The 14008-nt window shown below is 28.5% G+C and overlaps 1 protein-coding gene across 1 annotated transcript; it reads left to right on the top strand.

Moving 5' to 3' along the window:
• Positions 1 to 8535: 8535 nt before the first annotated feature.
• On the top strand, positions 8536 to 12408 carry LOC102584169 (cytochrome P450 CYP72A219-like). The gene is made up of 4 exons (XM_015309130.1): positions 8536 to 8731; positions 9471 to 9718; positions 10544 to 10922; positions 11587 to 12408. Exons 1-4 carry the CDS (start codon positions 8561 to 8563, stop codon positions 12010 to 12012), a joined length of 1224 nt encoding a protein of 407 aa, XP_015164616.1. The 5' UTR covers positions 8536 to 8560; the 3' UTR covers positions 12013 to 12408.
• The last annotated feature ends 1600 nt before the right edge of the window (positions 12409 to 14008 follow it).

Here is a 14008-nt window from a genome sequence, read left to right as displayed (position 1 = left end):
CTCTCAACGTCCATCTTTACTTGTCTATAATACTCCTAAAAGTACGTAGTTGTACAACTTTACTTGTCTAGTTTAAAAAATCAAGAAATAATTTACCATTTTGCGTCTATGTTACCTTTGTTATTAAATACTATCCATTCTCCAACATGAAGAAAACTAAGAGCCCGTTTGGATTGGCTTTAAAATGTAGCTTTTAAGTCATAAATAAAAAGTCAAACTGAAATGACTTTTAAGTCAAAAAATAAAAAGTAGGGGGAAACTTACTTTTGGTTTTTGACTTATTTTAAGTCGTTTTTTACCTTGTCAAACACTTCCCAACTTATTTTAAGTTATTTTTGACTTATTTTAAATTATTTTCATATTTGTCAAACACTTCCAGAAGTCAAAAACTGATTTAAAAGTAGGTTTGATCAACTTTTAAGCCAATCCAAACACCCTCTAACTAGTTAGTACAAATTGTAAGATTTTAAATTACCATTCTACTCGTGACAACAAATAGCTGAGGTTTTTTCCTTTCTTGTTTGGGCATAACTTATAATATTATAATATGAAAATACAACTTAAACTCCACGAAAAAGTTATTTATTACGAAGGGCAAATAAATAAAAACTAGCATGAGAATTAAAGTGCAAATGACACTTGAGTGCATATATGATAGATCATGTATGTTACACGCAATAAGGGATTACATATCTTTTCTCAAAAAATTATGTAGTGTACAGATATTACATATTAGTTATTATGAATTTAATTTTAAAACATTTTCTATAAAATTTCTGGCACGATCACTGCACAAATGTCATGAAAACAATGTTGTAATTTATATAATTAACTTCATTGAATGTGTTAGAAGATACCTAGACAGTAGACATAACTATTGAATCTTTCTATAGTTTCAATACGAGGAGGCATCCTTAAAAAGCACATATATCTAGAACCCAAAAAAACATCAAGTGGTGTTCTAAAACCATATACTAATATATAAATAAAGAAATCATATTATCGATCACCTCACCTTATATTATAAATTTAAATCATGTACCCATCCTCCTCGGTAGTTTTTACTTTTCGAGATTCAAATTATGTAAACTCTAATCAATATTTTAAAAATATATTTTAATCATCATATTGACTTGAGAAGAATTATAACTTGTAGTACTTTCCGTATAGTTCTTTAATAGTATAATCTAATTTAATTTTAAAGACTAATCAACTCGACTCTCGAAAAAAGAAAAGTGTCATTGATGAGGGAGTGCTATTCCACATTGTTATGGTCCAACTAATAACCCCCTACTATAGTCTATAACAATTGTGTTATTTCAAACCTTCTTTCAACAAATTATTATAAAATCACGATTTTTAGACTCTAGATATATATAAAATTTTATTACATTAGGTGTAGTAAAATTATATACGAATTAATGGTCCCCAACCTATAGGTTATAGGCATAACATGATGATAATTAAGTGAAAGCATATTCCAAATAAAATTGTATAGCTGTGAAATAATAATTGCGATGGTAATAATATATTTTTTAGGAATAGGATGCTAAACGTTAAAATTTAGGTAAAGAATAATATATATCCTATATATTTACAAATGAAAAAGGGATCCCTTTTTTCTTTGCTTTAATTTCCATTGTCCCTATTTTGTGGTCAAAATTAAAAGAAATTAATGAGTATAATAATTCCATGTTTAATCAATAGGTGACAAACTTCTATATAGAGAGATAGAAATAATATATGTTATGTACTCATATATTCTTTAAAATGAAGAAATAACAACATTAAAGAGATATCTAACTTGCTCTCTTTTTTATTTTTGGTTGGTGTGGTTATAAGTTGTTGTCGATTTATTTTTTCATTAATAACTGAAAATGAAAAGTAGTTTATTTAAATTTAATCGAAATATATATGTGAAAATAAAATTTTATTCTCTCGAATGTCCAACACATGAATTTGTTTTTGTATTATTAGTTCTTCTTGATGAATGTACACATTGATATATTGAACTTGTGATTGAAAAATTAAAAATGAAAGAAATTATCTCAAGAGCTTTGTTTTTTTATACATTTTGAAGTTATTTTTTCAAGATCAAGGGGTCAAAGTAAAATTGTAAAAATTTGTCACTTTTAAGTGTAATTCAATCTCAAAAATTAGTTTAATAGGTAAGGGTTGTCAATGTTATATTAAAAAGATCACCCGATGTGAGATTCTTCACAAATTTTTTACGCGCGCAGGGCTGGACATTTGATGCGCGAACAATTTAATATGGGCCTAACATTGAAAATGAGAATCGAAATGAGTCCGGCTTTGATACCATGTAAAGATATGGACACATGAGTCTAACTCAACCTCAAAATCTAGTTCAAGAAGTGAGAAATGTCAAGACTATATTAAAGTGATCACCTGTCAGATCTCTTCAAGGGTCGATGTGTGGGACTCTTCACAAGCCCCTCATGCTCAAGGCTTGACATATGGTGCGTGAGTACGTGAATAAGAGCTATGATACCATATAAAGATATATCACTTATGCTTAACTCAATCCTAAAAACAATCTCAAAAAATAAAGACTACACATATCATATTAAAAAGACCGCTCATCCCTCGAAGGGCCATATAAATGTCACAAGAGACCACATGGTGAACCCATATAAAAGAAAGTCAACCTAATAAAAATGACATGACTCATGAGTATAAGGGGATCACATTCTTATTGTAAAATCGACCTTTCTGTTCTTCAATAGTCTCTTCTCCTCATTGGATAATTTTCTAAGATATAATTAGTCATGTATTTTGACTTATTTTAAGTAGCGTTATAAATTATATGTATAATTATTTTTTAAATGATCTTTACAGTGTATGCAACGAAATTTAATTCATAACAAGTCAACTTATTAAAATAATTGTAAAATCATTTGTAATGCCTCTCAACTACCAGCAGATCTAAACTAATATAGAAAAAATTCAAGAATAAATTAATTAAACGCATGTGGAAGATTTGCAATTTGTAATGTGATGTTTAAAAAAAAAAAATTAAACTCATCAACTTGAACTCGTAATTGAAAGACAATCATGCAAATTAATTAATAGTTGATTGAAAACCCAGGAAATTAATGAAGAATTATTCAATTTAAGTAGGAAAAATTATTAGAAAAAAAAGTAACTAGGCTACAAAAAACAGTGCGATGTAAAACTACTAGTACTACTACTATAATATTGTGGATTTGTGGTACCAAGCTCCTCTAAAAAAGATTATTATATTTCTATATCGTTGAATTGTTTAATCTTATCAGGTTCATTTTTTGCTTAATGAAATGACTAATTACCTTCATATAAAATTAAAATTCATATTTTCTAATAAAATATTTACATGATTTACTACTACTCGTTTAAATGTCGATAGATTGAATATTTTATTTTAAGATTTTTCTTTTTATAAATTTGATGTCCGATCAAATATCGTTATATAAAATGGGATTGATGAAGCATTATTATAATCGTAGAGATGCAAAATGTAATTAGAAGGGTTAAGATTAAGATAGTACTACTAAAGAAGATTAGGATTAATCAATCTTACCTATTACTTAATAACTACTAATATTAATTTTGTGATAAAGGGTTAGCTATAGTTATACAAATCATTAATTTTTCTAAATATTATAATTAGTGGTCCATAGAGTGAAAGAGATTCCCAGAATCACTACAGTGCAAGCTAGTAATAAAACAAGGCTAGCTAGCTAATACCTACACTATTAGGTGTTTGGTTCTCATGTTTAGTTGGTTAATTAAAATATGTTTTCTAAGAAAATAAACCTGTCGTGAATGAGGAAAACGATCTCCCTAATATAATTAAAGTAGAAAAATAAATTTTATAAGGGACAATTTAAGTTTGATCATTTTCTCCTTCTCACCCACCCTTTGAACATCCCAGTCCTGAACCCTCACTCTCACCCCATTCCGCTCACATAGTATATGCTAGATTGTATAAATACTTTTGGAATATTAATATTTTTTTGCTTACTTACCAAATACTAAAAACTAAATAAGAAATATACCTATTTAATTTCCAACAAAATATTTTTCATCAAAAACATTTTCCTTTATACCAAACACTAATTGAATTGCTTCCTCCTTTCTTATACACATGTTACTCCTCTTGTCGTGCAAATAAAGTCTCACATTGTAATTTTCGTATGTTGTTTTAGCTCTAACACCAATTGATTGATTAAAATAGTCGTCAGAGGCATATTCAAGATTTTGAAAAGATGGATGCACTATTACAAAATGGTGAATCTAAGATATAAGTTGAATCGGTTTGACCTTTAGGTTTTTAACATTGAATCTGTTAAATTTTTGAAATTATAAATCCAAAATTAATTTTAATTTATTCAAATAGTATATATATAGTTTCACGATTGATTATATGATATATCATCCAATACTACTAGTTTTAATATACATATTTGGTTTAATTATATAAAAAGTTTACATTGCTAACTTTTTTTAAAAGAATTACAAACATGATATACTTGAAAATTTTGAAAGATTAAAAGCAAATAAATAAATATATATCAATGAAAAAGTCAAAATGATATCAATAAACCACTAGGGTACTTGATTTTAGAAAGAAAAAAAAAGATAGATATAAGATTTAATTTCACACCTCAAGAGCTACACATTCAATTATCAACATCGCATTATATGATACTTTGAGTGTGAATTAATTCATACATCTATATTAACGTTTTTTTAAAAAGAAAATATAAGACTTATTTATAATCTCGGAGGGGGCAGGGTTCACGTAAACCCACGAATCCCTCCTCCCCAGGGCTGTCTTAACCCCTAGGCCACTAAAGTTATCGCTTGGGGCACCATATATTTTGGAGGCCCCATTTTTGAAAAACAATTACTTATATATGTTATTTTAAAAAAAAATTATATGTACTATGAGTGTTATGATTTCTACTAAGGAAACTGCATATGAGATGAAAATAAACTTGAATTTCGTATGAAACAATTTGATGAAAATATGGATAGTGAAATCACAAAGTCCCTTGAAGAATCTTTTAGAGTTGATTGCTTTATATATGTAGAGTAGATCAAACTATTTTTTCACTTCAAAATAGATTTGAACCAATTGAAGCATATGAAAATATTTTTGATTTCTTATTTAGTGGTAAAATATTGAGATCACTAGATGATGAAAATTTTAAAAATATTGTCTTAACCTTGAACTTTCTTTAACGCGTAATAGTTATTCTGATATTGATGGTTTAGATTTATTTTTTGAATTAAAAGTGTTAAGGGAAATAATACAAGTAGAAGATAATGATCTAATGAAAATACTCAATCAAATAAAAAGATTTGATTCTTTTCCAAATACACATATTGCTTATAGAATAATGTTAACAGTTCCTGTAACCGTTGCCTCAACCGAAAGAAGTTTTTTCGAAATTAAAACTCATTACATCTTCTTTAAGATCAACAATGTCTTAAGAGAGATCGAATGAATTAGCTATATTATCATTTGAAAAGGAATTAATAAAACAAATTGATTATAAAACAGTACTTAATGACTTCGCATCTAAAATAGCTATAAAAGTAGATTTTAAATAAAAATATATATGATGAAAAAAACAAATTATTAGGGCCCCTCTCTTAAGTTTCGCTTTAGGCCCCCAATGTTGTTGAGTCGGCCCTGCCCCTCCCCCTAGATACGCCCCTAAAAATAGTCTAAAAATACTCTTAACATGGTTCTGTTCTAATTTTGAATTTCTAGTAAGAAATTCTTTGAATATGTACAAATTATAATTTAGAATCCAATAACTTAAAAGAAATAGAATCTCACCTTATCTTAGCTTCTATTTCTTTTCAAATATCAATATGAGACTTCGTTTACACATCCAAAGATTTTTCTATATAACATGGCTGATAAATGGCACATAAACTCATCCTCTCCTTCTCAATTAGTAACCTTTTCCCTTCCATTGCTCTTCATAAAGAAAATGGTTGTACTAATCTTGTTTTTAGCTTTGTTAGTGATCATGATATGGGTGTGGAGAATGGTGAATTGGATGTGGATTAGACCAAGAAAAATAGAAAAGTGCTTTAGGAAACAAGGATTGAATGGACATCCTTATAGAACATTATATGGAGACACAAAGGAGATGGCTAAGTTGACTAAACAAGCAAAACTTAAACCAATGAAGCTCACTGATGACATTCTCACTAGAGTCCTCCCTTTCTATCATTATACTCTCAATAAGTATGGTAAGATCCATCCCTCTTTTATTTTTTTCCTTTTGATTTTTTTTTCTCTTTGCCTAGCTAGATTTACATAATCGTGGTGTCCGGGTCAACTTCCATACACTTTAACTAATTATTACACGGGTATATACCTTTCTATATATCACCAGCACAAGGTACGTACTGTCGTATCAAGTAACTTTGTTCACCAAAATTTGAATAGATAAAATAAATCACCTAGAAATTGTACACAAGAGACTTGTGATTCTCGACTTCATGATTCTCAACACTAGTTAGAGGTAAATCCATAATTGATTGCATGATAAAAATGGTAACTAACCTAGTATAATAACATATTGTAACATGTTATACTACAGTGAAAAAGAAATCTTTGTATTTACACTCTCAATGTATATATTAAAATACTTATGTATAAATCCTTTATTTTAGAAAAAAATAAGAAAGTGAAAATCATATATATCAAGATTCAAATGGGATGTATGTTATGATTAAGGTGATTCTTACAATTAGTACCAACTTGAGCATGGAAAATGATCAATTTGTGTGCATCATTAAGCTCAAGATAGCTGGTTGGCTAATATGCAAAAAAAATTATACCAAATATGAAGCTAGAAAAAAAACAAAGGACCAACTTGTTGTAAAATATATTTAGAGATCTATATTAATTGCAGAATATTTATTTTCTTTCTACTCTAAAATATTCTATGATAATTGCAGAATATTTACTTTCTTTTCAAGTTTAAGATCTATATTACATTAATTCTACAATATTTATTTTCTTTTTAATTAGCATCAATAAGAAATTGAAAAATAACTATTTTTTTTTATGTTTTACCCTTTTATTACCTAATAAATGCACTCTATTATTTTTTAATTAACGCGATGAATTACTATCATTTATTCTTTTAGCATGTTATAATAATTAGCTTATTATACCACCAAAGAATATGGTGTAGTGGATGAGGTTGCTCCTTCTTTAACCAGAATTCTCGAGTAGTGTTGGGTATGAAAAAATCCTTCGCAGAAAGCGCTTCTATGCAACACGAATAGTGATAATAATTTTATTTGCTCGAGAAAAAAACATGTATAAATTAGAGGGAGAATTAAATAATAATTGTGTAATGAAAATACGGAACTTTCTGGAGTATAGCTTATTATCAATTTTATTTTTTTGGAATATATAATTTGTTATTTGTGCGTGTTTCCCGGTAGGAAATGAGATCTTTTAATTTTTATATATATGTGGTCCAATAATTACATCCAATCATTGATCATCTTTGTTTGTGGTCCATTTTATTTGTGTTTTTTAAATAGTTAGGGTTCAAACTCATGATCGTTTTTTGACGTATGCCACAAGATTATTCGAATTTACAGATGTCCTTGCTTATTCTTTTTTTTTAATTAAGATCCGTAAAATGTCTGACTTGTGGTTTTTTTAAACTTCGAATTTAAGTTTTATGTACTGACATTGAAATATCTTTTATTAATTAAATATAGTTTTATTTGACTTGTTATTTGCAAAATTAGAATTGCTTAAATTTTATCCTCATAAAAAAAATACAAAAATAGATTGAACCTTTGGAACTACCATGCATGCACAAGATGCCCACACTGAAAAATATTTTATTTTCTAAAAAATTAAAATGAAGAAAATAAAGGACTAAAATATATTTGTAAACTAGAAGAAGAGAAAGTAGTTATTACTCCTGTATAATAACTATATGTAATAAAGGTATACTTTGTCTTAAATTTTAATAGTGTATGATTTAGTGATCAATGAGGTATGATAAGAAATATAAGGTCTCAGATTTAATCTTTTATAGTGACAAAAAATATTAGTAGGTGATTTTTTTTGGTCGGTATTTGTGTTGATAGAAGATAGATATTTTATGAAATTTATTATATAAGCTGATTCAAACCAATAAAGTGATGATTAAGGAGAAGATGTCAGCACCAAATTTAGGATGTAAGAGAAATAGTTCAAGGCTCTTTTCTACTAATTTTAGTTATGAATAGCAAGTTGAATTACATATTTTGCATCCAAACTTTCCTCTCATGTGATCATAATTAGCTCTACATTATTTGATCATAGTCAATTTATAATCTAATTTTGAATTGTCAACCTTTAAGAAAAACAAAAAAAATGCTAGAATTATGTTTATTCATTAATTAAGTAGCACTAATATTGTTAAAGTGGATCAATTTAAATCTTCTTAATGAAAATTCTGACTTCGTTACTGCAGGTAACAATTGCTTCACATGGATAGGTCCAGAGCCTAGAATTTTCGTAATGGAACCAGAATTAATAAAGGAAATAGTAATGAACAACAACATTTTCAAAAAACCAAAACCAACTCCATTGGTACAACTTCTTGTGAGTGGCATCTCAAGTTATGAGGACCAGAAATGGGCCAAGCACAGGAAAATTCTTAACACTGCATTCTACGCCGAGAAGTTGAAGGTAAAGGGTATTAGTTGTTGGTCAAAATTCAAGTAAAATTAATTTAAATAAATAAATAACAATAGTCAAGTTGAAAAGTGAATATTTCGCTCGCTTTTAAAGAGATTCTAGTAAAATTTTCACTAATTCAACTAGCAGTAATAATCTCATGCCTTGTCTCCTCGATCCAAGCAGATATAACCGTTTGACTCAAAAATACTTTTAGATTAATTGTTGAGTCCAAAACTTCACCACTAAAAACACATTCATTCAACAAAATAACACTCTCTTTAATAATAATTCTCTTCTTTCATTGAATAAATAACATGGTAATAGATTAATAAATTAATAAGAACATGTGATAATGATAGTGGATAAATAATGTAGTAAATTATGGATGAAGAATGATAAGAAATACGACAACTTTAGATCATTCTTGAATAGTGCTTTAGAAAAAAAATTATGGCCATTATCTTATATTTATAGCCACTAAAATAATATATATAAAGTAATATAATACTATTAACTATTTTAATATTAAAATATTTACTATGTATTTACTGATTTAAATCTTGATTCTGTCTTCATAGTACATTTCGATTGGAATAAATCTTAGTAACATTTTATTAAATGAAGTAATATAATACTATGCACACTTCTCTACTACGTATTTAATGATTTAAATCTTAAATCTGTCTGTATCGTATGTTTCGATTGGAATAAATTTTATAACATTTTTTTTCCTCTTGAAATTGTATAGTGTATGGTGCCAGCAATGCACAAAAGTTGTGAGGATATGATGAACAAGTGGGAAATTCTAATTTGCAATAAAAATAAATCATGTGAATTGGATGTACATCCATATTTTGAAGATTTAACAAGTGATGTGATTTCAAGAACAGCATTTGGAAGTAGCTATCAAGAAGGGATGAAAATCTTTCAACTTCAAAAAGAATTAGCTGAACTCACACGTCAAGCTTTCCAATCTGTTTATATTCCTGGATGGAGGTACAAAATTAGTATATATTAATGGTGTAAATAATTTTTATACTAATAATAATATATGCATGTTAATTACCTGTTTTATCACCCTATCACGTCACTCAGAGGATATCTACAAGTAAGTCTACGATTTGTAATCTTGAGAATAAGATAGATTATCTATTATATGAAATATAGGTAAGGATGATCATCAGATAGTTTAAAATTTCTTTGTATGCATAAACGATATATATAGCTTAAACTCTTGTACGTATATCCAAAGGTGTGTGGCTTAGTGGTCTTAGGTTTAAATCCCAGTAGAAACAAAAGCACTTGGTGATTTAATTTCATCATGTCTATTTAGGCGCTAATGGATAGAGTTATCTAATATTTGTGTGTCTAAACTTTAATAGCTTGAAAGATAACTCAAGTAAAAGACAGTTTTTTTTGTTGTTTTTTCCATCTGGTGTTCAGTATCCACATTGGAGTCCGATTCCATCCGGATTCACGTTGGAATTAAAGTCTCACATTGGGGTAAAGTGCTCTCTAACAAAGGAGACTTCAGACCTCTGGTTAAGGGTGAATGAGTATTTACCACTCCACCACAACCCTTGTTAGTCATGTAAAAAACAGTTAATATATTACAACAAGTTTCTCAATTTATCCAACGCAAAATGGTGAAAAAACATATCTAGGAGGGATCGTGTCTTTCAAGTTGCACATTATTTGTTATGAAATGGTGAATAGTCATTGGTTGAGCTAATGTATATGACATGGTCTGTTACATGTAGTTATATTTTAGATGACCTGATTGTCAGTATTATATATAAGTTATTGTGATAATTTCAACAGGTTTTTACCAACAAGAAGAAATAGAAGAATGAAAGGCATTGACAATGAACTCAAACATACATTAAGGAAGATTGTCAACAAAAGAGACAGATCCATGAATTTGGGAGAAACTCAAGAGGATTTGTTAGGCATTTTATTAAAGTCCAATATGAAGGAAATTCAACAAAATGGGAGCAAATTTGGTATGACAACTGATGAAGTAATAGAAGAATGCAAAGTTTTTTATTTTGCTGGCCAAGAGACCTCTTCAAATTTATTAGTTTGGACTATGGTTTTATTAAGTGTGCACCAAAATTGGCAAACTAGAGCTAGAGAAGAAGTTCAACAAGTCTTCCACAACAATAATCCAGATTTTGAAGGGTTAAATCGTCTCAAAATTGTGAGTATAACAATAAGCCTTAGAGCTTTTATTTCTATCTTTAATTCCTTTTATATACTCTATTCGTTTCAATTTGTTTGTTCTATTTTAACTTGATATAGAGTTTAAGAAAGTAAGGAATACTTGTGAATCTTGTCGTCTTAAATTAAAGATATGTCAAACATACCAAAATACTCTTTAATCTTGTGGTCTTAAACATGTCATGTGAAATTTTGAAATTAAAGAATTGTCAAAAAAAGATAAAGACACTCTTTTTGAAACCGACTAATAAGAAAAATAGGACAATCAATTTGAAACGAATATCTCTTTCTGAGGTTAGGAGTGGTTGAAGAATAAGTAAGATCAAGATTTACACATGTGATTTAGTTTGACTATACACGAAATTTAAGAAATATGAAAAAACTCAAAATTGTCCTTAAATTAATGATTTTTTAAAAATAGAATAGTACACAAACTTTTTGTCAAATAAGCATGACCCAACATGAGTAAAATATTGATAATGTCATCCCTTAACTATTTACCAAATATGAAAATGTGTCGTTTCTTGGAGACCAACTAAAGTATCACATAAATTAGGACAGATGGACAAAAGTTTATAGCCAAATTTGAACATGTACAATTGAAATCTAACATTTGCTTCAATTGTTTTTATTAATATAAACAGGTTACTATGATTCTGAATGAGGTACTAAGGTTATATCCACCAGCACCATATTTCCTAAGAAAAGCAAATCAAGAAACAAAGCTAGGAAAAATGAATATTCCACCTGAAGTAATCTTGATGATACCAACAATATTTATTCATCATAATGAAGAATTATGGGGTGATGATGTTAAAGAATTCAAGCCAGATAGATTTTTTCAAGGAATTGCAAAAGCAACAAAGGATAAACTTTGTTTTTTACCTTTTAGTTGGGGTCCTCGTATTTGCATTGGCAATAATTTTGCTATGATGGAAACAAAGATTGCCTTAGCTATGATCCTTCAACGTTTTGAATTTGAGCTTTCTCCATCTTATACTCATGCACCTACTTATGTGGTTACTCTTCAACCTCAATGTGGTGCTCACTTAATCTTGAAAAAGTTATAGGCAACATTGTTCGGATTCTTCAAGAAATGTATTACTTTTCGAGGATCAGTTTTATCCATGTGATTACTCTTCAACCTCAATGTGGTGCTCACTTAATCTTGAAAAAATTATAGGCAACATTATTCGGATTCTTCAGAAATGTATTACTTTTCAAGGATCAACTTTACGTACTTATTTTGAAGAGATTGAACAACATGTGTTATAGGTCATGTATTATTCTGGATTTGTTATTATGAGTCATGGAAGTAGTCATGTTTGCATTATTGTAGGTTGTTTATATTATAAACTTTGTGTGCCTAACAGATCCTCCATCTTTCATGTTGTTAACTTCTTTCTTTGTCCTTTATTTGGGCTTTTTGTTATCCATTTAGAATTGTGGTACTTTCTTATTTGTCATGCTAGCGTATACTTTGTGTTCAATGAATAGGAATGGCTTGAATAGAGCACATGAACAATAATAATTTATTAGCCACAAGTGATAAGTTAAAAGTTTCAAAATCAACCAATAAAACATCAGCAATTTTCATTTTTCTAAAATCAAACAGTTCAAATTTTAACTTAAATTTGTGCATGAAATCTTCAATTTTTTTGAAATAAAATTTATATATTTATAAACATAAAAAGTATTACAAGTCACAACAATTGATATTTCAAAATATTTAAAAAATCTATGAAAAATTTACGATCAAAGTTAGATTTATTTAAATTTCAAAATCTAAAAAATGTCACATAAAATGAAACGGAGGAAGTAATTAAGAAAATTGGACGGCGTGTAATTAAGAATTTGGGTTGATTAGTCAACCATTAGAAAACTTTGAATACAAATCCTTCCTTGTTTGTTTGGTTTATTAAGAACATTTTTCTAGAAATCAGAAAAACCAAACTTTTACGATTGGCTAAGCTCATAAACGTAAAAATACTTTAAAACACATTGAGAAGATTTCTATATTATTACTTATAAATGGCCACAAGTTTTTATTTCATATTTGGTAGCTTCAAATTAACAAAAACAGTCTAATTAGAAGAGTTTAGTTAATATTTATGCAGCCAAAACAAAAAATTAGAGTGAAACAGTTAACAGATTATCGAAATATTGATTTTAATAAAATTTAATTACTTCTGATTAACCTAATCTGATTAGGCACTAAGAACTTCCCAATTGACTGTTTAAAATCTAAAGGTAAAATGTAGGGCAGAATCCGTGAACTAAAACACGATGAAGATTAAGCACGATGAAGGAATGTGCAGAACCTTGAGACTGCCCTAATATGCATATAGGCCGGGTGAAATTGAATTCCCACACATAAGAAGGAACTCATTTGGATCGGCCGTAGTAAAAAAAAACAAATGAATTGAAAAAAAATACAAGGAAATGTGAGACCTTTCTCTACAGAAGCAATTGATGGAGTACAATTGCAGAGATGAAGAAAGGACTGATGATCAGTATATGCCCGCAACGGAACTAGAGCGCCATTGTTTCATAAGCTCGCTCTGATCTCTCATAGGCAATGTTCTAAACCCTAGCTTCCACGCTCGCTTATATAGAGTTTTATTTGTTGGGTTGGGCCTTATAATTCAGCCCATAACATAACCAAGAGGTTATGTTTTTGGAATTTGAACTACTCTACAAAATCGAATCGAAAATCAAACCAAATCGCAAATCGAGTCAAATCGAAAAAAAAACCCAACTAGTGATTTGGTATTGGGAAAAAAAACCTGACTATATTTGGGTTGGGTTGGTTTCAACTAAAATAAACCTACCCGAGACCAAACCAACCCGACATTATATATATAATTTTAAAATTTTATTTTATACGTAAAAATATTTACTTTGATATAATTTTTAAATATTTCTTATATTTTTTCATAGTTTTTATCTTTTAATATATTATTTCAAGTTTAAAACTTGTAATTCGGAATGGTCCAATAAAGATTATTGTTCATATATGTTGATAATTATAATAAAACTTAAATCAAAATCAAATTAATACTAATG

The sequence above is a fragment of the Solanum tuberosum genome, unplaced genomic scaffold (assembly GCF_000226075.1).
Source record: "Solanum tuberosum cultivar DM 1-3 516 R44 unplaced genomic scaffold, SolTub_3.0 scf00096, whole genome shotgun sequence".
Lineage (NCBI taxonomy): Eukaryota > Viridiplantae > Streptophyta > Magnoliopsida > Solanales > Solanaceae > Solanum > Solanum tuberosum.
This window is presented reverse-complemented; position numbering and strand designations above follow the sequence as displayed.